The 20,726-nt window shown below is 38.0% G+C and overlaps 1 protein-coding gene across 6 annotated transcripts in view; it reads right to left on the bottom strand.

Annotated features, from left to right (window-relative positions):
• The window catches only part of COL14A1 (collagen type XIV alpha 1 chain), a 114,216-nt gene that overhangs the window by 37,984 nt on the left and 55,506 nt on the right, over positions 1-20,726 (bottom strand). For all 6 annotated transcript variants that reach the window (XR_010030198.1, XR_010030199.1, XM_063173464.1 and 3 more), the window contains exons 18-29: positions 20,141-20,212; positions 19,274-19,425; positions 15,262-15,391; positions 14,118-14,240; positions 12,633-12,782; positions 11,875-11,991; positions 9,906-10,052; positions 7,610-7,684; positions 6,145-6,284; positions 4,837-4,960; positions 3,151-3,294; positions 1,060-1,224 (exon numbers count right to left, since the gene is read on the bottom strand). Coding sequence is in view for 4 of the 6 variants with exons in the window: in XM_063173464.1 (XP_063029534.1) it covers positions 1,060-1,224; positions 3,151-3,294; positions 4,837-4,960; positions 6,145-6,284; positions 7,610-7,684; positions 9,906-10,052; positions 11,875-11,991; positions 12,633-12,782; positions 14,118-14,240; positions 15,262-15,391; positions 19,274-19,425; positions 20,141-20,212 (1,539 nt within the window). In the remaining 2 variants the exon portion in view is untranslated. The remainder of the gene's footprint in view (positions 1-1,059; positions 1,225-3,150; positions 3,295-4,836; positions 4,961-6,144; positions 6,285-7,609; positions 7,685-9,905; positions 10,053-11,874; positions 11,992-12,632; positions 12,783-14,117; positions 14,241-15,261; positions 15,392-19,273; positions 19,426-20,140; positions 20,213-20,726) is intronic.

The following is a 20,726-nucleotide window of genomic DNA, read 5'->3' as shown; positions in this document are numbered from 1 at the left end:
ACAATAGTTTCCATGAGGAAGAGAAACCAGAACAATCCCTAAGATGTGTACTCACATTTTTAATAGCTGCAAATCTGATTTATACATTTCTTTTGGCAGGGAAGAAAGGTCACTAATATATTTCAGGAAAGTTGCCCTGGGAAATCAACAAGCCTAAAGCAGCATATCAACCAAGTATGGCACCCCAGGATACTCACATTTGAAGATCACTTTTAGAAAACAAGCACAAGTGACCCATAAAGGATACTGTTGAGAATTGTCAGTGTTTAACATTCTCTCTACCATTGAAAGTAGAGCTCATGGTCAAAATCTCAGAATTGGTGGCTCACAAGCAACATCCTTTTAGCTTATCAGTTCTGACAATTCAGAGTCTCATGATAACTCTGAATAACACAGGGACAGCCCTGTGCACAAGGACTCCTTACAATCACAAATAGTTCACATCAGTCGCACAGTGCCTGCTTCCTGGCTTATACACAAGGAAATACATTGTGGGCACACACCTAACAGCATTACTGACCAATTACTGACCAATAATCATTAAGTGTTGCTCCGGAATGCCTATTCTTTAATTTTCATTAAGAGACGGAAGTGTGACTTTCTCACAGATTTCAGAATTTGAGTGTGTTTTATGCTTTTCCTTAGGCTGCAACTCATCTACTTTCATAACAAAAATGTTAATGATTGGATCTCTATTAATAAATTAACCATGTGACTTGAATAAGAAAGAATGCAGCCAGCAGTATTCTTACAGAGGGTTAAAGTAGGCTAGAAAATAATATATAATTATCTTTTATGATTCTGAAATGTCAACAACATCTGAAATGAGTTTTTGACAACCAGTGGCTGTATTCTGGCTTTATAGAAACAACCATTAATTATTTTGAAGTCATAAAACCTTCATTTCCCTTATCTTCTGTGGAAATACATTAGAATTATAAAGTCAGCAGTAAATTATACTAAAAAGATCAAGAATTTGTCTTAATAGGAAATTAATAGTTACAATCTCCCCAGTATTTACAGTGATTTTAGAAACAAACATAAATCAAAATGGCTAACTTGCTGATGCAGTTTCACAAACAAAAGTGATCAGCTCATCTTCAATCTTTGTAAAGGCATCAAAGTCATCCACGAAGAAGACATGTCTTTCACTGGGCTTGCTGCCAATATTAACTAACTCTGAATAGTCAGCATCAGCCACTCCAATAGCAAAAAATGTAAACCCTGTAAAACAAAAAAGAACACTCCTGTGAGTCATTCATTTTGAGAGAGGAAGTACAATATGAACACAACTGTATTTGCACTGACTCCTTTCCTGATTAAACACCAACTTGGACATTTAATTATTACCCTATAGCACGAGAAAATTCACTTATGTAATCTAAAATAGAAGTAAAACATTCTCTGTGAAATATTTCTTCTGGCTATTTATGTTTAATTAGTTAAACCTTAAGTGTTTTCTTGAAGATATATGACCACTCAATAATTCAAAGTTTTAGCATACATTTAAATACTTTTAAAATTTAATGCTATACTCTATTACATAAGAATATCCATGTATCAAGTACAGAACAAATAAAAAGTAGAGAAATTAATTTCCTGCAGGTTCTTTACAGATTTTTTCTGTGCCACGTGTTAGTACATGTATTATTTCAAGGCACTGCTGCCTCATGAGAGAACACTGAAATAAATGCATTCTCATTTCATCAGCAATTTAACTGCATTGGTTGCATCTGTTCTATATATTTAGCATTAATATTTTTCAAAATATGAGCCTGACTTAAAGGATTTAAATCAAACGGAAACTGTACCCTACATGTTTCAGGAGCAACAACAGCCATAAGGTTTTCAACGTTTTCCTTTCCATAAGAGATGAAGGAAAAACCTCTCTACATCAGGCTGAATATAGTTAATGGATATATTGTTCTAGCATGGCTCAGTCACAAATTTATTCCAGTCAAGCAATATTATCTTTAATAAGTTTGAATAAGGACCAGGGGCATTCATCACCTTCTGCTGAGCTTTAAGCATAACAAAATTTTGACTTAATACATTATAGCAAAATCTTCATGCCTCATCCCAAATCAGCAGCTCTTTGTGCCTCTCCATCACAGATGCCCATCAGTGCCTGCTCCAGCCCATCTGCAGCCTCACTGCAGCACATTCCAGGGGAAATGGGAGAGGGGAATTTGTGTGCCACATCCCAGCAACTGAACCCTCACAGAGTCCCCTCTTCTCTGGAGGCCATTCCCAGTCCAGCAGCTAATAATTCAAGACTTACCTGAGAGATGAATATTTTCTGTTCAGTTTAGATAAAAACTCCAATTTATTAAAAAATACATAGTTTTCTTAACTGCTACTTAAAACAGGTCATGCAAGCCCACTGTTTCGTCATCTGCTTTATTGATGAAGCCCCTACACTCAGCATCTAGCAACAAAACAAGGAGGCAGCCAAGGTGGACAATTACATGTGGTTTCAGAAATCAGTGAACTACACTGGGAACTTCATGGCTGTCAAAGCTAAAAGCAAATAAAAGGCATAAATGCAATTTCTCTTCAGGTCACCTCACATTAAAAGGAAGACAGCTTTTTTCTTCCATCCCTTGGTTTTGTGCCAAGTGGCACACTGTGCCCTTTTGGATTTGGTACAAACGTCTACAACAATTAATCCACTTCTTAGGCTTAGACTCACAACATGGTGTGGCTGCTTAAAGCTCTAAAATTGAAGCTTTAAAGAAATTCCTAGAGGCAATTTGTGTAACATGAGAGCAGGTCAGAAACAGTATAAGAATTTTCAATGGACCTTTTGTGTAGAAAACAAAATAGTTCAATTTGCTCATAACCACTAGACTACACTTTATAGATGATAATCCAGATTCTCAGGATCATATTCCCCAACTTCTTCATTCTGGGAGCAATTCCATTAAGTAATACATAATTTTAGCACTGTTGTCAAAATGAAAAATAATTCAATTAATCACTCAAAATACCCAGAATCTAATCATATCCTAGTGGTATTCTGTGTTTCTCAGCAATTGCCATTTTCTTTAAAACTGGAGCAAAGGCTATCCTTACCTCATGCCCACATTTAGATGCAATTAATGAAAAAAAAAAGAAAATGTGAGTTGTTTTTAAAACCACACAATTTACCATCTAGTTGCATTTCTCTGGAGACTTTGTTCACATCATCCTGTGATCGTCCATCAGTGATGACAACCAAGACCTTTGGAATGCCCCTTCTCATGCCTGCATCTCCTGTAAATAAGATTTCTCGTGCATGTTTAATGGCTTTGCCTGCAACACAAAAATTGACATTGACTGTGATATAAATCCCATCTCTATTGGCTTCTCATATCACATGTTACACATACATAAAAAGAAAAATCTGTCGTGTCCTCAGTAGTCTGTCAATTTATTCATTCTGTATTTGTTAAAATCAAGATTTAGAAAAGTTTGATTTTGATCATAATGTTTCAAGTTCCGACAGCTTTGGCCCTCTGTTTTTCAATCCAGAAGAGGAAGATCATGAACATGATTTGTGTGGGTGTCCTGGCTTCAGCTGGGATAGGCTCAATTTCCCTCTTTATTGCTGGTACAGTGCTGAGTTTTGGACTCCATTTGAGGCTAATGTTGATAATGATGTTTTGGTTGTTGCTAAGCTGTGCTTACCCTGAGTCAAGCACTTTTCAGTGTCTCACTCTCTGCCCCTGAGCAGCTGCACAAGAGGACTGGAGGAGAGTGGACACAGGACAGCTGACCCAAACTGGCCAAAGGGATACTCCATGCTGTAGAACATCCTGCCCAGGGTATAAACTTGGGCAGTTGGCCAGGAGGGGACAATCCCCCCGGAATGGGCTGGCCATCAGTGGTGAACAACCATAAGAGCATCATCTCTTATTCTTGGGGTTTCTCTCCCTCTATTTGTTATACCCCTTTTTATTACTATTACTATCATTGTATTTTACTTTATTTCAATCATGAAACTGTTGTCTCAGACCACAGGCTTTACCCTTTTCTGATTCCCCTCCCCATCCCAGCAGGGCTAGGGGTAGGCAGTCAGTGAGCACTGTGTGGTATTTAGCTGCTGGCTGGGTTAGAGATAGCAAAACTTTCCTGTTCTGGATTGTAGAGCACTTTCTACATTAACAACTGAGAATGTCATTGTAGTAAATGGAAAATTATTTTGATAATGCTGAAAGGGGATACAATGCAACAGCTGCAAGAAATTTCTGTGAAGTCTGAAAATAATAAAACATACGGTTTCCAACTAAAACAGATTTTAACCCTTTCAACCCTCATCTATAATTTCTTTATATCAGCAAACTATTTTAAGGGATAAATTAAAACGCAACCTTAACAAACATCCTTCCCCATCCCAGTCTTAAACATCCCACAGAGGCTTAACTGTCCTGGCTTATACCCAAACAGACACTCCACTCTCTCCAGTTTTCTACATGCCCTGCAAGCTGCCTCCCACCCTCTGCCCTTTATCACTTTTCTGCTCACTTGCCAAGCTGATTTCATATTACTCCCCATTCCACCTTCCACTACCCCCAAATTAATTTGCTTTACCCCTCCTGCCCCTCTCCCTGCCCCCCTGATCCTTGTTATCACTGTTGATCAGTGGGGTGAATATGCAGCAGGAGGGGCTGAAGTATGTAAACTACAGATTACAAAGACTTTCTAATTTCAGAGCCCAACCCTTCATCCCCAGTGTGGAGACAGCATGCTATTACTGGTTTTGCAGTGATTAATTAAGCCATTTAGCAAATGAGAAAGAAATACCACTTAGAGAAGCAGGGGAAAAATCTGCATTACAATCTCATCCTTTCTCACCTGTTTTTGTATTTCCTCCTTTGTAGGCTATTTGCTGAATAGCTTCAAGAAGAGTCTCTTTTGTTTTGTATGCATTCAATTTAAATTCTGTCCTAGGATCATCACTAAACTGAATTATTGCCACCTGTGCACATAGAAGATGTTGATTACAAAAGCACCACCCACTGTGTGAGCAAAAAGTAAGTGAATTTGACCATTTAAAACAAGGATTTATCTTGTAATTTAGCTTAATCTTTAAATTGAAGCCAGACTTTTTTCTCTTTAAAAAAGCTTTCAGTAAATAAAGTTCAATTTTACTCTGCAACTTTGGCAACCATCTAACACTTTCTGGTTTCATTTTGCAGCAAACAGGATGAGAACAGTAATACCCATTTTGGCAGAAGCCCTCTCAGTTGAGCCCAAAAGCAAAATCCTGGTTACAGCTGCTCACATGTGTACAGTTACTTACTCAGAACTGCTGGGACTTAATTCAGTCTCCATGAATTAATAACTGCACACAAGTAACTTAAGCTAGGGAGCAAGAAAGATTCAGGAATATATTTTGAAATATTGCCACTGTCAAATATGACACTACTGAGTTAAGACCCTGTATTACAATACTGTACACTAAGCCCTGACAACTCACAAAGCATATATTGATCTTCATATTCCATAAGTGGTGCCCCTGATTTAAAAGGAGCTATTATGTTTAAACTTGTGACAAAGTTTCTGAAGCACCATTAATTCCATTCTGGAAAAATATCTGTATAGCAAGAAACAGTAAAAACTAAGTATCCTTCAGGGTTTGGACAAGTTAAAACTAATTTCCAATGAGATCCTAAACCCCATATTATACAGGTAACATTTAAAGCAGTAACTTATTTGCCAATAATATGTTCTGGAGCACCTCTCTAAACAAATACATGAATGGAACGATCATTGCAAATTTTATTTGAAGCACTGTAGATTCTGTAGAGTGTATGATTCAAAATAACAGAACCTTTAGTTTTCCTTATCAATGCCATTTTTAGCTTATTTATGAATAAACACTACAATGAGTACCAAAAGCATGAACAAACTTAAATCTCATTTGAATTAGAAGAGACTGAAATGATACTTAGCCTTCATGCTACAAAAATTTATACTGAGAATTTTAACATATGGTGTGCATAAAAAGATATTGAAAAAAGATACTGACATGGAGCATATTTTATATTTTCACTGAACTGTGAAATGATGTCAGTTACTTCTTGATTCATTTCACTTCTGGTCTAGTCTAAAATACCCTGTCAAGTCCATGCACCCTCCGTCTCTGCACACATTGATTACCTGTGTTCCATCAGGACCAATCTTATCCAAAGCTCCAACAGTGCTATAAAGGAAGTTAATTATCTTATTGAAATTGTCATCTCCAATACTCCATGACCCATCCACCAGGAATGCCAGATCAGCTTTGGCTGCTTTGCACACTGAGGAAGAAAGCAAGAATTTTGGAATTAGAGCAATGCCTCAACTCAAAAATCTCAAAAATCACTTTAAAAAATGCAACCATCATGAAAAGCCCTTATTTAATATTAGCTAATACATGTTAGCTCAATGTTAGCTTCAGTCAACAGACCTGCTGGCATTGACCTCAGTGCAGGTGTAGAACCAGCTGGGCTCTGCAAGGGAGAATTGTCTGCACCAACAGATCCTATCACAGAACACACTTCAATGGTCCTTTAAAGTCTGGCTTATCATTTCTATTATCATTTAGGTTTTTAAGTAAAGTGACACATGAGCTTATACAATGCCAACTCCTAGCATGACACAGTAAGCAAGATGACAGAATTTCAACTGTGGAGGTTCCCACTGGGAAAATCCATTCATAAAGTTACACTAAGGTCTGCAGTGTCTAATGCACTTCAACTGCACTGTGCAGGGGCAATGCAGGTTTCACCCATCTCATCTGATTCCAGCATGTTCTTATGCAAAATGGCCTGCAAGAGCCGAACATTGCCCACACAAGTTGCTCACTCTTTCATGGGAACTGGGAACCTTCAACACTTCACAGAAATCCAAGTTTATTGCTTGGGGTCAGAAGTAAACTGTCTCAAAGCAAAGTTATGTTTTTCAACATATTTCATCTTCAAATTTCATCTAAATCCAGAGAATAGGTCAAGAAGATACAAACCTGTATTTTTATTTTCTGTTGATTACTCCTTGGATAACAAAAACCCCTCATTATCTGCCCCTGTGCAGTTCTAAACACACCCACATACAAGGTCTTTTTTCCCTGTGCTTGTGGGTTAAATTCTCAATTTATACATGTCAGTTTGGTCTACAGACTTCACGCAGATGTATTTGATCCTCAGCCTCCACCAATAATGCTCCTCTCACAGAAATATTATAAGCCTCTGTACAAAATATGATGCGTTCAAATAATAATAAAAGGAAGTCTGCATTTAAAGGGAGTCTGAATATGGCCCATACTTTTCACATTACCTAAAGTAGGCATACTTAAAAATAATGCTGCTTTTCAAGTTTAATTATCCTAGTTGCAAAACGTGTATGGTTTAGGAGGTTTGGAAAAAGGAAGTGTCACATATATTAACTACCCTTTCAGCAAATTTTAAAAGTACAACAATGATGTCAGATTTTTGGCTCATTAAATTTAGGCCAGCTGCCTTAACAGTGTTTCCACAGCAAATGCCTTGTGAGATCTGCTCCCCACAGGTCTAAAATACCATCAGAAGCAGAAAAACATTGCATCAATACTTTAAAATTACTAGAAACTCACACGTGTAGCACTTACCCTCTTTTGCAGGTGGGATCGTAGGTGGTGGAGGTGGTGTTGAAGGTGTTGTTGGTGGTTGAGTAGGAAATGGTACTGGAGAATAAAAGAAGGAATATTCAAACATACTTAAAAGCCCAATATTTTTAATAAACAGTATTTTCTACTCATCTCTACATGAAAAAAATTCATTATCCCTAATCCACTAGTTATGCAACTGGAGATAAATGTGGTGAGTGCACAAAAGAAATGTGCACTGAAAGAGAATATTACTAATGCAGAACAATTAATGGCTGTATGTGCAGTATGAATGATAAAATAATACAACTGAACTACTATTGGAACTGCCCCTTTTTGAGATCCTCCAGTGCAGCAGACCATGTGCCAACATTATTCTTGACCTAAAATCCATTACTTGTTTTGAAAAAGGTCTGTGTCCTTTTCTTTTCTCAACAAAAGTCCTCAGTAACAGAAAGTAGGTCTTTAGTCACCCTGGAAGGAAGATGATCTTAGTCCAAAATGCAAAGACAGAGAGGAAAAGCAAGCCAGTGCCTGCACTCAAAGCAGATCACAGTCTTCCCTGATCAAGACTTTTCTGAATTTTGTCAAAGATCTTGTTATGCTTCCAGACAGAAACACAGCTCTGATCCCAGCTCTAACAGGACTGTGGCTCTGTTGCCTGCAGCAACTTCTACTCAAGTTGTTTAATAGTTTTTGAAAGTGTCCCTCACTCTTCTCCCGAAAACTGACATTGGAATTTCAACCTTGCAGACACCTAGGTGAATACCCAATTAAAGCTTTTCTGAATGCAACAGCTTTATTTTGCACCTTTCAATACAGCCCAGCTACCTCTCAGAGATAAAATACACATGCATTGACTTCCACAACTCTGTGGGAGGAAAAGTTTCCACATTCATTCAAGGGTTTTTTCCCCATTTTTATTCAATGCATTTAGCATAAGAAGCCACAGGTTACAGAACATCAGTCCTCCAAGTCTAAACTTATTTGCTGTAACATCTAAGTTACATTTGTAGGCAATGGAGAGTGTTAGATTTGGCAACCTGAGAAAAGGAGCCTACATTTGGGAAAGATCAGTGCAAACAGGATTCACTACATGTCCACATCCCACTGTAGCTGATGGGGGTTTTCCCAGTGTCTTCAGCAATAGAAAGGGCTGGGACTCTGAAACACCTACACAGAAGTATTGCCCAGGACTTCCATGGCCACAGCAACCCAGGACCAGAGCCATTAAGAAAGGGTCACAGCTCCTGTGAGGTGACTTGAAAGGCTGCTCTCAGCACCCAAGAGATGCAGGTCACCCTGAAGACTGTTTCCCTTTTTAAAGTGAGACAATAGTTTACACAAATTATCATAAATCATCATTCTCAAATGGACATATAGGCCAAGGTGTGCTCTTCCTCGTGTCTCCTAGCTCCCTGACCTGCAGAGCACACTAAACACAACTCCTCAAAAAGCAGAAGAAGCTTGGCTTTATGCTAGCTGCTCAGAGAATGAGCCCGGAACCAGGGAGAATTGGAGTCATGCAACTGTGCAAGTTTTCCCTATGTGAAACCATAAATGTTTCACATAGGGAGGAAAAGAAGAAAATTAGAAACACTTTCTACCCTGAGAGAAAGGGAACAGTATTGTGGTGTATAGCAATATACTGTGAGAAAACAGGAAATGCTGAGATTGGAAATGGGCTCAAAGAAAGATAAAATATTCATTCTAGTAGTCCCATGTTTTACTTCACAGTATTTTGAGTTCATGAGAGCAGGATCTTGCCTTCATAAACAGCTGTGAGGTTTTTTTCCTTTTTGCCTGTCTTGTAGTACTACTAACAATAATTAAAAAGTCTGATTGGTTGGTTTGTTTCAAAATACTTAAATAAATTGGGTTTTGAGGTCCCATTTAACTGTAAATTATTCAAACACTAGTTAATTTTACTAAATAACAAGAGCTGCAGGAACTAAACTTTCTCTGCTTGCCCATTTTTCTGTATTTTTTTCTCCAAAGTAATAGATATTCAGAGTATCCCATAGTGGGACTTTCTATGAAGAAAACTAAACCATCCTCCCTGTGTTTTTCTCATTAGAAGTCCAATAGAGTTGCTGAATGTGACTTAACAATTACTTCACAGCAGTGGTGTAAGAACCATGCACACCAGTGGAGGAGTCACAATGTACCTGAAAAATCAATAGCTCAGCTAAAGAAAACTGTGCAGGAATAGCACATGTGTGGGCAAAGGGCAGAACACAAGAAATACAATTGAGCAATATTGCTGCTGGCTGAACTCTCCCTCCTCTGTTTTACTCACACGTTGTCTCCGTGATGCTCACAGCAGGGCCCTCCAGCTCCTGAAGCTGGGTATGAACACTGACTTTATACTTGGTTCCAGGCATCAGCTCAAAGAAACAATGTCTAGGTGTCCCTCCACCAAGATTTACTTCTTGCTTTTTTCCATCTGGAATTACAAAAGGAACTATGAAAACGTTTTTGTTTTTTTACTGTTTTATTGAATAATGTGATTTAAATCATAAATAAGAAGAGTACATGACAGCACATGAAGGGTAAGAGGTTGGCATAAGTTAATAAACTGCCTGCTGCCTTACTTTTGGAAATTGACCTCTGTGCAGAGGTCTCTAACATTTCATTATTCTTACTAAGTAGGAGCTGAGGAATGTGTCAAACATCTTCAGGAAAAAAAGATTAATTTTGCCCCATGCACTGAAGGCAATAAAAATCACTAACACTGTCATGAACAGGTTTTGGATGCAGTCCTAAATTATGAGAGTCTAACTAGGAATTGTTGCATTATGTAATTCCATGGCATCCTTTGTCTGTGCCTCTGGTTCTCAGCATACGTAATGTGCTTGGTCACAACAAAGGAGACTGAACTAAATATCATATTCCAGCTTTCACTAGCAGCCACTTGGCAAGATGGTTAAGTAATAGCATTTACAGGGTTCCAAAACTGATTCTGCTAAATTCTGAATTGGAAGATACATTGACAATAGAAAAGGCTGGGTACTGGAAATAGCATAAAGCATGTTTTAATAACAAGAAAAAATTTATCACGATTTAAAATCTGCATCAGGAAGAAGTGAAATACAAGCCACTGATCTCATACTTTACAGAGTATATAAAAAATGGCAAACAATCATTCAATGCTTATCAGGTGTTACACTAGTATAAAAATATTTGATCACTGCCTGAACCAGACACACACCAGATTTGACAATCAAGTCCCTTCAGGATAAATATTAATAAGAAACATTTGTTCACACTCTGGGTTATTCTGCTTGCATTTAGGTGCTTTCAGCTCAGTTAAAACAATTCTGGCAGTTCTATATGAAGAAAGTAGGATGTTGGCTAGCTCCCAGATGAGAGGAATGTCTGTGCTGTCTCAGGCAAGCCAAGATCTCTGCTATCTGAACAGCTTGTCTGTATTTTATGGCTTCAAATAAACCTTATCACCATCCACTTGCCATTCCACAGAAAGGTCATGCCTTTTTTGCCACGTGATCAGGGTTACTGTCCCTGACACCTTTAACACAGCCCATTAACTGCACTTCTCTCAAGTTATCCAAGGTTTTCATTTGCCGCCAGTCAGAAGACCACTGATGTCTGCTTGGATAAGAGAACTGGTCTGCACAAACAGTGACAAAATGTTCTTCTGGCCACACCTGAGAACCAGTGAGGCTGAAGAGGCTGTAATTTACCCTCTATATATACTGTGCTAAAAGCATCAAGACTCCTTGTGTGACTGCATAGCATGGTGTCATGTTTATCCATATGAATAACATTACTACTATAAGCTACAAAGAAGCATCAATAGAATGAGAACAAACAAAACTGGGCATTGTTCTGATTCTGTGGGCATGGTCTGGATTCCTTCAGAGCTTTTCTGCCTTTCTGCCCTCTTCTCCTGTCTATCCTAATCATACAGAGCTACTGCTGGCAGTGTATTTAGAAACTTTGATGTATTCAGTTCATCCTTATCCATCTTCTGCTCCTCACAGCAATGAAAATCTCAGGTAATCACCTTTCTTCTACCAATAGATTGAAGTCTCTGACATAAAATGCACAAGCTATCAATGTGTTTGACATAAAAGGACAGGGATGCTACTTCATTCTGAAACTGTCAGGGGTGCACACACCTCTCTTCTGTCCATCATTTCCAGTATTTCAGGAGCCAGACTACAGGTCTAACTGCATGCAATTTCTATGCAATTCCGTTCTCTGGATGGGGCTGTAGCTGCATACCAAATTATTCAGTAACTTACCCTCGAGTGACTCTATGACCACCCTGTAAGCAGTGGCATGTCTGTGGAGCTGCCACTGAGCACACAGACTTGTCATGCGGACTTGGTAGGAGTCCAAATTCGGCACACCCAAATACACTGAAAATCAAATTAAAAAAAAAAAATCAGTTTTATACCTCTAATAAGACATACAAGAAAAAAAAGACAAAATTATTACAGTTAAACCAGTCCCAATTAATTTTTAACAAATAATGTCCATAGCTGCTTTAAAAAAATCAAGAAAATCTAAAAGAAGAATTTTTAAAAGTAGTGAGATTTAAAAACAGAAGTTTAGAACTTTAGGCAATTTACTTAAAACTAAATAATGAACATTGTTAAAAAGTTCAGTTATTACAAGTAAGTATAAAAGTATCATAATAATAGCAGAATTTCTGTCAAAATCTAATTTTAAAATGAGCTTTATCTATATAAAGAGCAAATAATCTTATATATGGATCTAGAAAAAATATACTAAACAGATTTTCATGAAGGAAATTTACATCTACTACTAGGCACATATATTTTTGGCTAATAAATGGTATCTGCTTTATGATTCCTGTCTTGCTAACATCCAGCAGAGCACTGAAAAGCCTGGTAGAGTCTCACAGAAAGAGAGACTTTCATTTCAGGAAAACAAAGTAAAGTCTTCCACGTGAAAATTTATTCAGGGAGCTGCAGAAAGCCACAGTTGTAAGGAAAATCAGCTTGTAGAGATCTGAGCAGCATGAAATCATTCTTACAGGTTTTGGCCACGCCTGTCAGGGCATCACTGAAGCCTGTTGAGTATGAAGCAAATACTTTAACACTGTACTCCGTTCCACTGAGGAGATTCAGAATGAGAATAGTATTAATATCATCCCCTACAAAGGTCTCCAATGCAGGACCAGGAGCTGCAAAATATGAAATAAATTAGAAAATCATTTGCTCATTCACTATATTAGAAAAAATTACAATTGTTCATAAAGTTACTATTTTATGCCTTATTTTTTTAACCGTACACAAATACAAAGACATTCTCCTCAATCCTTGCATGGAAAGAAGACACAAAAAACACACTGGGGAAGTTCAGCAGTGGGATTCATTAAGGCAGAGCTAGACACTGGCATCTGTTAAAACCCTTTCGTTCTGCTTCAGTGACTTACTACTGCTCTAAAGAGGCAGCCAAATATCTCCCCAGTTTGATTGTGTGCCAGGACCAACAGGGGGGACAGAAGATGCCAGCCAGCACTACACTCACTCAGGGCTTCTTATACAACAGCATCATTTAATACTGTGCAAAAATTATAATGAAAATAGAAAATAATGAAACTTCCCCAATCAGAATCACAAACAGCTCCTTCGTCACCTCCCCCAGCTGTTCTGGATACACTTCAGAAACCGGGCAGCAGTATTGTCTTTGGACAGTATTTTAGTCTCTCAATGGTCACATATCTGTGATTTGCTGTCAATAGAGGACCCTGTTTTTCTAAAGAAATTTGAAGGATTCAGGATGTCTTGTCTAACTGCAAAGTACAGGCAGGTAAAGGATGCAGCACACACAAAATGGACAAGGAATAAAATGTCAAGTGTCTGAGAAGAAATAAAAACCTTTTATTGAGAGGGGAGGGAAGCTGAAGAACAGGAGAATACAGAAGAGAGGGACAGGAAAAAGCAGACAGTCTCTGAAAGATAGTCATGATAAAATGAAAAAGCACAGACTGAGAGAGCTGGGATTAATCAGCCTTAGGATTGGAAGTCTAAGGGGAAATCTACTGCTGCCAACACCTACCTCATGCAAGGTGGCAGAGAAGATACAGACAGAATGTCTTCAGAGGCAAACAGGAAAATGTAGGAGAAAAAAGACAAATTTTGCAACATAGGAAATTTTTATCATATATTAGCAAAGACACTGCCAGTGACAGTCATCAAAAACTGGGAGAGATGCTTAGAGCAGTTTTAAAATCTCCGTTCTTGGGGAGATTATAAATTCAACTGGCCAGGGTCCACTGAAACCTGTTCCAAGCTGGCCCTGTTTTGTTCAGGGAGGAAGACCAGATGATCTCCAGAGATCCTCTCCAACCTGCATCATTCTGTGATTATTAAACTTTCATATTGAAAAATACAAGGCACCAAAGTTAATAACACTTTCAAGGCTGTAGCTGCAACTGATAGATTTAAGAACAAAATTGAGTGAAAGATGGTGTTCAGTCAGAAATAACCCAAACAAAATCAGTTTAAAAACTCACTGTTGACAGGCTTGTAGACAACTCTGTAACCCATTGTTGCTGAAGGTGGGGCATCCCAGCTGATACGTAACCTGTTGTACCACTCCTCTGAGACACGTAAATTCCTGGGAGCAGACAGGGGTACTGAAAAGAAACCAAACTGGGATTTTACAAGTTTATCTCATACAAGCTTATACAGAAAAATCAAGAGATGCAAATAAAAAGAGTGTGATACCCATTAGTCTCAGATTTACATGTGAAATTATCAGGATGAAACTCTTAATCAAATTAATCCTTTGTATTACTCAGTGGATTAGCCACGAACTTTGATCAACAAACAAATGAATTTTTGAATTAATTCCAAAATTTGTCCCTACATTTCTTTAAAAAAAATCTTACTTTTGTTTCCTAAAAATGTAAGGTAATTTAGAGATAATTATACATTAAATAGTTTCTTCCGATCCAAGTGCACTAATGTATAAATCATGCTCTTTTGAACAATTAATTCTGTAGAATGGAATAAAAGGACTTATTTACAAGTGATTTAAGGCTCTGCATAAATAGCACTTCAATTAAAACAAATTATGTAAATTAGGAGAACACTTCAATAAAATTATACTATCATGACTACAAGGGCATAATGAAAGGATTTTTTACAATATACAGTGGAGAGGAAGTTTAAGCGACAGCTGAGTAATCTTTTGGTACTTGGTCAGAAATCTGGAGATAATGCAATCACTTTTTATAAAAAGTTCAGCAGCATTTCTACTGACCCTTAGAAAGCAGTGATCTCACACAAAAGAAGATCGAACAGTACAATGGTTGGTTTGATACCATCTCAGCAGGCTTTGTTTACTTTTTTTTCTGTATTAGTTGGCTTGCCCTTGGTGGGCTGGTTATCAAGCATTTGCCAGTTCTATTACTGAACAAGTTTCTGCAAACTCAGAGTATTTGAAAATAAAATACAGCTTGTCTTTCAGAAGAAACCCATTGTTTATAAATCAATCAACTGAGATTAATTTAAAGTTCAAGTCATATAAATCATGCAAAATAAGCCCACATTTATACTAAAATACATTCCTACAGCCAAGGAAAAAAAGCCAGAAAGAGTAAGTCTTTATTCATGCACATCCTGGCCAAAGGCAGGTGGAAAGTTTGTACTTACAAGTTTTGCCAGGAGCTGAGACACTGACTCCCTCCCCATCAGAATAGACTGGGGTTACAGTGACTTTGTATTCTGTATCAGGCAGCAGAGGGTGAAGCAGGAGAGTGTTTTGTCTGCTGGGCACCATTACCTGCAGGGTCAGAACATGCAGAAACAATCAAGCTTTATGACTAGAGACAAACCACTTTATCTTACATGGTCTCTGACAACATACTCCACTAGGATTGCTAAATAGCTTGCATTTTCAAATATTATTGATGTTCTACAGTAAAATAAAATCACTACACTATCCACCCTTTTAACAGATCCATTATACCATTATAACAAAACAAAATAAAGGAAATGTTCCTATGAGATGACACTGTTTTATATTAAACCTATGAGACACTACAGGTCCATAACCCACTGGTATTGTTTGGATCAGAAATACTTAAACTATTTCACTGCATAGACAAAATACATCCTCTTGATGTATTTATTCTGGACATATTTAGATTTTCTGAAGCTCAGTGATAAAGGCTGATCGCTTTGTTCTCTGGAGACAAAAAATCCTCCCTCCCTAGGAGGAAGGGAAATCAGGTTATGAGATCTGGAAGCATTGAACTGAGCAAGCAGGAATAAAAAATGTTTTTCTTGTCTGCATCTGATCTGGAGACAAGCAAATGAAGGTGGCTATTTAGGAGAGGAAGTAGGATGGCATCCCACAAATACCCAAATTGCCATGAAACCTGGAAGATCTGTCAGAAAAATCCAACCAATCCAATCCAAACATGGTAGTAGAGCAGCTGTAGAAATTCCTCTGGGCAGTTTTTGGTTCTAGAGTACATGTTTCAGCCTGCTGATTTAAACACAGGGAAAGATTTCCCTGTAAGCAGCTAGCTCCAAAACTCTTCAATAGATTGTTGTATTTTAGCCAGAGCCTCAAAAACCAGCATCACAATAATGGTGGCAGGAGTGCCAAGCAAAGCCTTGCAATTGCTTGACTCACCAGTAAAATTTAATCTCAGAGAGCCTCCAAAGCCTGTATGGGAGGCACTTACATCACATGGTATGGGCATGGTAAAAAATAAAAACTAGTCCTATGTTTCCTGTGCAGAGATCTGTGCTCTGAAGTGATGCTGTTGGAAGCAAGTCCCAAGGTCCATCGTCACATTTTGGACATTCCCTGGCCCATGGCCATTGTGTGAATCCGTCACCTGAGCCAGCAACTACATGGATTTGGCAAGGAGTTGAGAGAAGCATAAGCCCTTTAAATTCATGGGGGGGAAAGCAGAAAGTAGGTCTTTAAAAGGGTTTTGTTGTTTCAAAGAAGACTGATGCACGTGATGATGGCAAAGGTTTGAAGCATGAGCTCAAGGAAGGTCTCACCACTTTCACACTCCAGGATACATTCAAACTACTTCTAGTTTTGGCAAGTGATACAAAGAGGGAAATTTATCTAGTGCGCCCAGGTGTTGAGACTCATCAAAGTGCTTCATTCTTTGATCAAAACTGAACTTAATCCATTAATAAATGTTCTTGAAAGATTTCCACATTCCTCTTCCGTACACATGCATTCAAAACACACAAACTAAATTTCTGAAAAAATCCAATCCAACAAATTTTTTAGTTTTTAGAGTAGTGGATGCAAGCATTGAGAATTCTCCTCTCCACATGTGCATAATCTTCCACAGATCAATATAGCGCTCAGCAGTGAGAAACAATTTTGGCTTTAAAGAAAAAATGAAAATTGATCTTTCCAGTATGTACAGCACACCCAAGAACACACATGCAATTTAGAGCTTGACCCCTCTGTATTCTATTACATTTTCTAGTCCCTGATTTTCAGCCAATTGCATCAAGAATTATAAAGCTTATTAGTATTTTTATGGAAAGGGAGGAGTAACTGAAACTTATATCACTGAAATCAGAGCCAAAAACCTTAAGTACTCACCACAGAGCTGTCACGCTATAGTACATGTAAGCCCAAATTCCACAAAAACTTTGGTTTCTGCCTAAAAAATGTACTAAGCATAAAAACTCTCCCCTAAAATTGAACATCTGTGTTGTTTTATTGACATCTGTTGTGCACCTCTCAGGTGCTTGAACATGGTAAAATACACTCCTTCAATTAAAATGTGCCTAATTCTAAGCATAATCTTACATAAATCCTTTTTCAGTAAATTATTTATGCACATGATAAATTTCAAAGATGAAATGTGGTTAATCTGTTTGCTGAATTGTGACCAAAGATAATAAGGCTTGAGAGTGTACTTAAAATTAAATAATTTGTGAGAATAGAGCCAAGATACCTACCTAATCATACAGTTTTATAATTTTATTCAATTAACTTTTGAGTTAGCTGTAACGTCATTTTAATAGTCACAATTTTAATACCTTTCCTACAGTTTTAATTTCATTTTAACATAGTAGTCATTGAATACTAAAGCAGAATGACATTTATACCCCCAACTGAACTAGAAAGGTGAAACAGTGAATTTGGGATCAGAATTTCAGAAAATCTGAGTTAATCTCAAAAGAATAGTACAATTTGTGTGATTATACTGTGCAAGTTTTCCCCTTTATTATATGGTATAATAACATATAGTTGACATAATACCATAGAGCATGTTTCCTAGTCCAAAAGGATGCCACTACATTGAAAATTCGTTTTCAGGTCGTAGTTGAATTTGGTGGTTAAAAAGTACATTTCCAGCAGGGTCACATAAAAGATGAATAAAACTGAAATGGGAAAAGACAAATTCATATTTTCCTAGAAAAAAGTATACTCTACTCATTTTAATATCTTTATTGAAATATCCTGATATAGGGCTAAAAATGTCAGCTACTAAATATCAAAAGAGTAAAATAAATTTTAACTGCCCTATGAAAAGAAGTGACTCAAGTGGCAGACACAGAGGGAGAATGCTAGGGAATATTTTTTAAATATACTTACTTAGAGCCATCCACAAATTTTATAACAGATTTTGTGGAACACTAATACTACTACACTACAATACTGCACTACTATACTGCACTACAATACTAAGTTTTCCCAATTTAAAAATAAATTTTTTCAAAGTCACTTAGCCTAGCTGAGTTCTGAAAGTATCTCAGAAATTGTGGAGTGTTAAAATAATGGAGCTCAGGTTTCTTTTTTTTGCAGGGGAGGGTGTGTGTTTTGGTTTGTTTGCTCCAAAGGGTACATGCAGTGCTCTTCATTCTTTCAATTATTTTCCAAAGTCTTAATGACCAGAAATTTTTCAGTGTAGGACATGTTTAATCTTGATCATCACATGGTATTGGAAAAATAAAAAATATTCTCAGGAACTTAGATTTAAAAAGTGCTGTCCTTATTGTGACATGTTCAGGTGTTCAGGTTCATGAGAAGTATGAAAACTCTGCATTTGAACTTTAATGGAGAGGAGAGGAGAGGAGAGGAGAGGAGAGGAGAGGAGAGGAGAGGAGAGGAGAGGAGAGGAGAGGAGAGGAGAGGAGAGGAGAGGAGAGGAGAGGAGAGGAGAGGAGAGGAGAGGAGAGGAGAGGAGAGGAGAGGAGAGGAGAGGAGAGGAGAGGAGAGGAGAGGAGAGGAGAGGAGAGGAGAGGAGAGGAGAGGAGAGGAGAGGAGAGTAAAATTGCTGAAGGAAAAAAAAATTGCTTAATACTGTAAAAACATTTAAGTGTCATTAAAACACAATCTCAGGAGAGAAGAATGCCTAAAAGTAAAAACAAAATTAAAAGTAAAAAACCCAACTTGGATGAATTTAAAAAAGGACAGGAAACAAAAGACAGCCAGCTCCTCTTGAACTGTGATCTCATTAAACGTTTGTGTGACTGGGCCTTGATCTGACATTTGACTGCTCTTGCCTGCAGTGCAGCACGCGCTGTACAATTAGAACTTTGAGGTTCAAGCTCACAGTAACATCAAACACAGATCCTTTACTAATTGCAACAAAATTGTCATATTAGAAGATACAATTTCTTAGCAATTATTAAAGAAGCTTGTGAAGCCAATAACAAAACTCATACAGACCATTCTTACTGCTTCCTCAGCACGGTCCCCTTCTGCAGTGAGATAGGTCACCCTGAACTGCTGAGCGCTGTAGTCAGAGATGTCCCATGTCACCCTCAGGCTTGAGGTTGTTTCATCATCTATAACAAGGTTTCTGACTCCTGTTCGAAAAACTAAGTCCAAGAAATATTAATTAATATTTTCTCAATTATATTTTTAGATTTAATATAATTTTTACTCTGTGCTGGTTATCACCAAGTAGTGCAAGCTCTCCTGAAGTTATGGTGGCTCTGAAGATCCACAGTGGGGCAAAACCATGTAGCTCAGTCATATTTGGGCTTAATAATACATTGACTGTAAGCACTTATTAAAATAATAGTTATCCTATGCTTCTATTAACACATAATATCCCATCTGCTTTGTTTTTCTTACTCAGTTCATGGGGCTTTAAAATAATCCAAGCTAGAATGTTACAGAAGAAAAATAACCCAGAAATCTTGTTCCTTAAAAGACAATTGTCTAATTACAAGGAAAAGAAAGAGAACACTCAAAACTAAACAAAATTCTGAAGAGTTCCCAAGCTCATGTTTATAAAGGGAAAGAGAAATTCTAGGTGAATTTTCCCAATCAGTCTCTGTGCTCCTACCACAGGTACCATTCAGAGTCCCCAGCCCGAGTCAGGGGCTGGCTCCTCATCCGTGCCAGGCCTGTGCAGGAGGCTGGGCACACACAGAAGGGGGTGCAGAGCAGCAGAGTGTGCCCCTCTCAGCAGGGACCTGCCTTCCCCTCAGGAGCATCCTCAGCAGGATCCCAGCTCTGCCCCCAGCGCCGGGGGTGCCCCAGTGCTCTGCACTCCTCATTTGAGCTGCTGGCATTTGCTCTGCTCACCTGCTGTGCTGGGCTCGGGGCTGGTGGCACTGGTGGTGCTCACAGGGCTGGGCACGGTGGTAGCACTTGCAGCTGAAAGACAGGGCTCAGTCACTGACAGCTCAACAAAACATGGAAATCACAGCATTCCTCCTGTATGCCTAATTGTGACAATGAAACTGTGTGCTCACACCTACAAGGATCCCACACACTTCAGACATTTCAGAGACTACAAGGGAATTATTCAGTTAGATTACTTTAGGCACATATATTTGCAGGATTAGCATTTAGATCTGCAGATAAGACATAATCATAAACTGTATAATCAGATAAGAATGCATATATTTTCACAAATTTCTGGCTGAACTATGCACAATAGACTTCCACTTTGACCATTTGTTAAGGTTGTCAAATTAATTAAATTGAAAGTTTCTTAAGGGTGTTTTACTACTGTCCAAGTAAAAAACAGAAAGTACACTTAGCAACACAGGGATGTATCAGCATCATTTGGATGGGTGTGGGCTTCTTGTCTTAACAGAAGATTTAGAATTAAGCCTGCAGTAAATTACTAAAAACAAATAAATTTTAGAATTTACACATAAGAAAT

Source organism: Melospiza melodia, chromosome 1 (genome assembly GCF_035770615.1).
Source record: "Melospiza melodia melodia isolate bMelMel2 chromosome 1, bMelMel2.pri, whole genome shotgun sequence".
NCBI lineage: Eukaryota > Metazoa > Chordata > Aves > Passeriformes > Passerellidae > Melospiza > Melospiza melodia.
The sequence above is the reverse complement of the archived record's forward strand: the minus strand, read 5'-3'. Positions and strand labels throughout refer to the sequence as shown.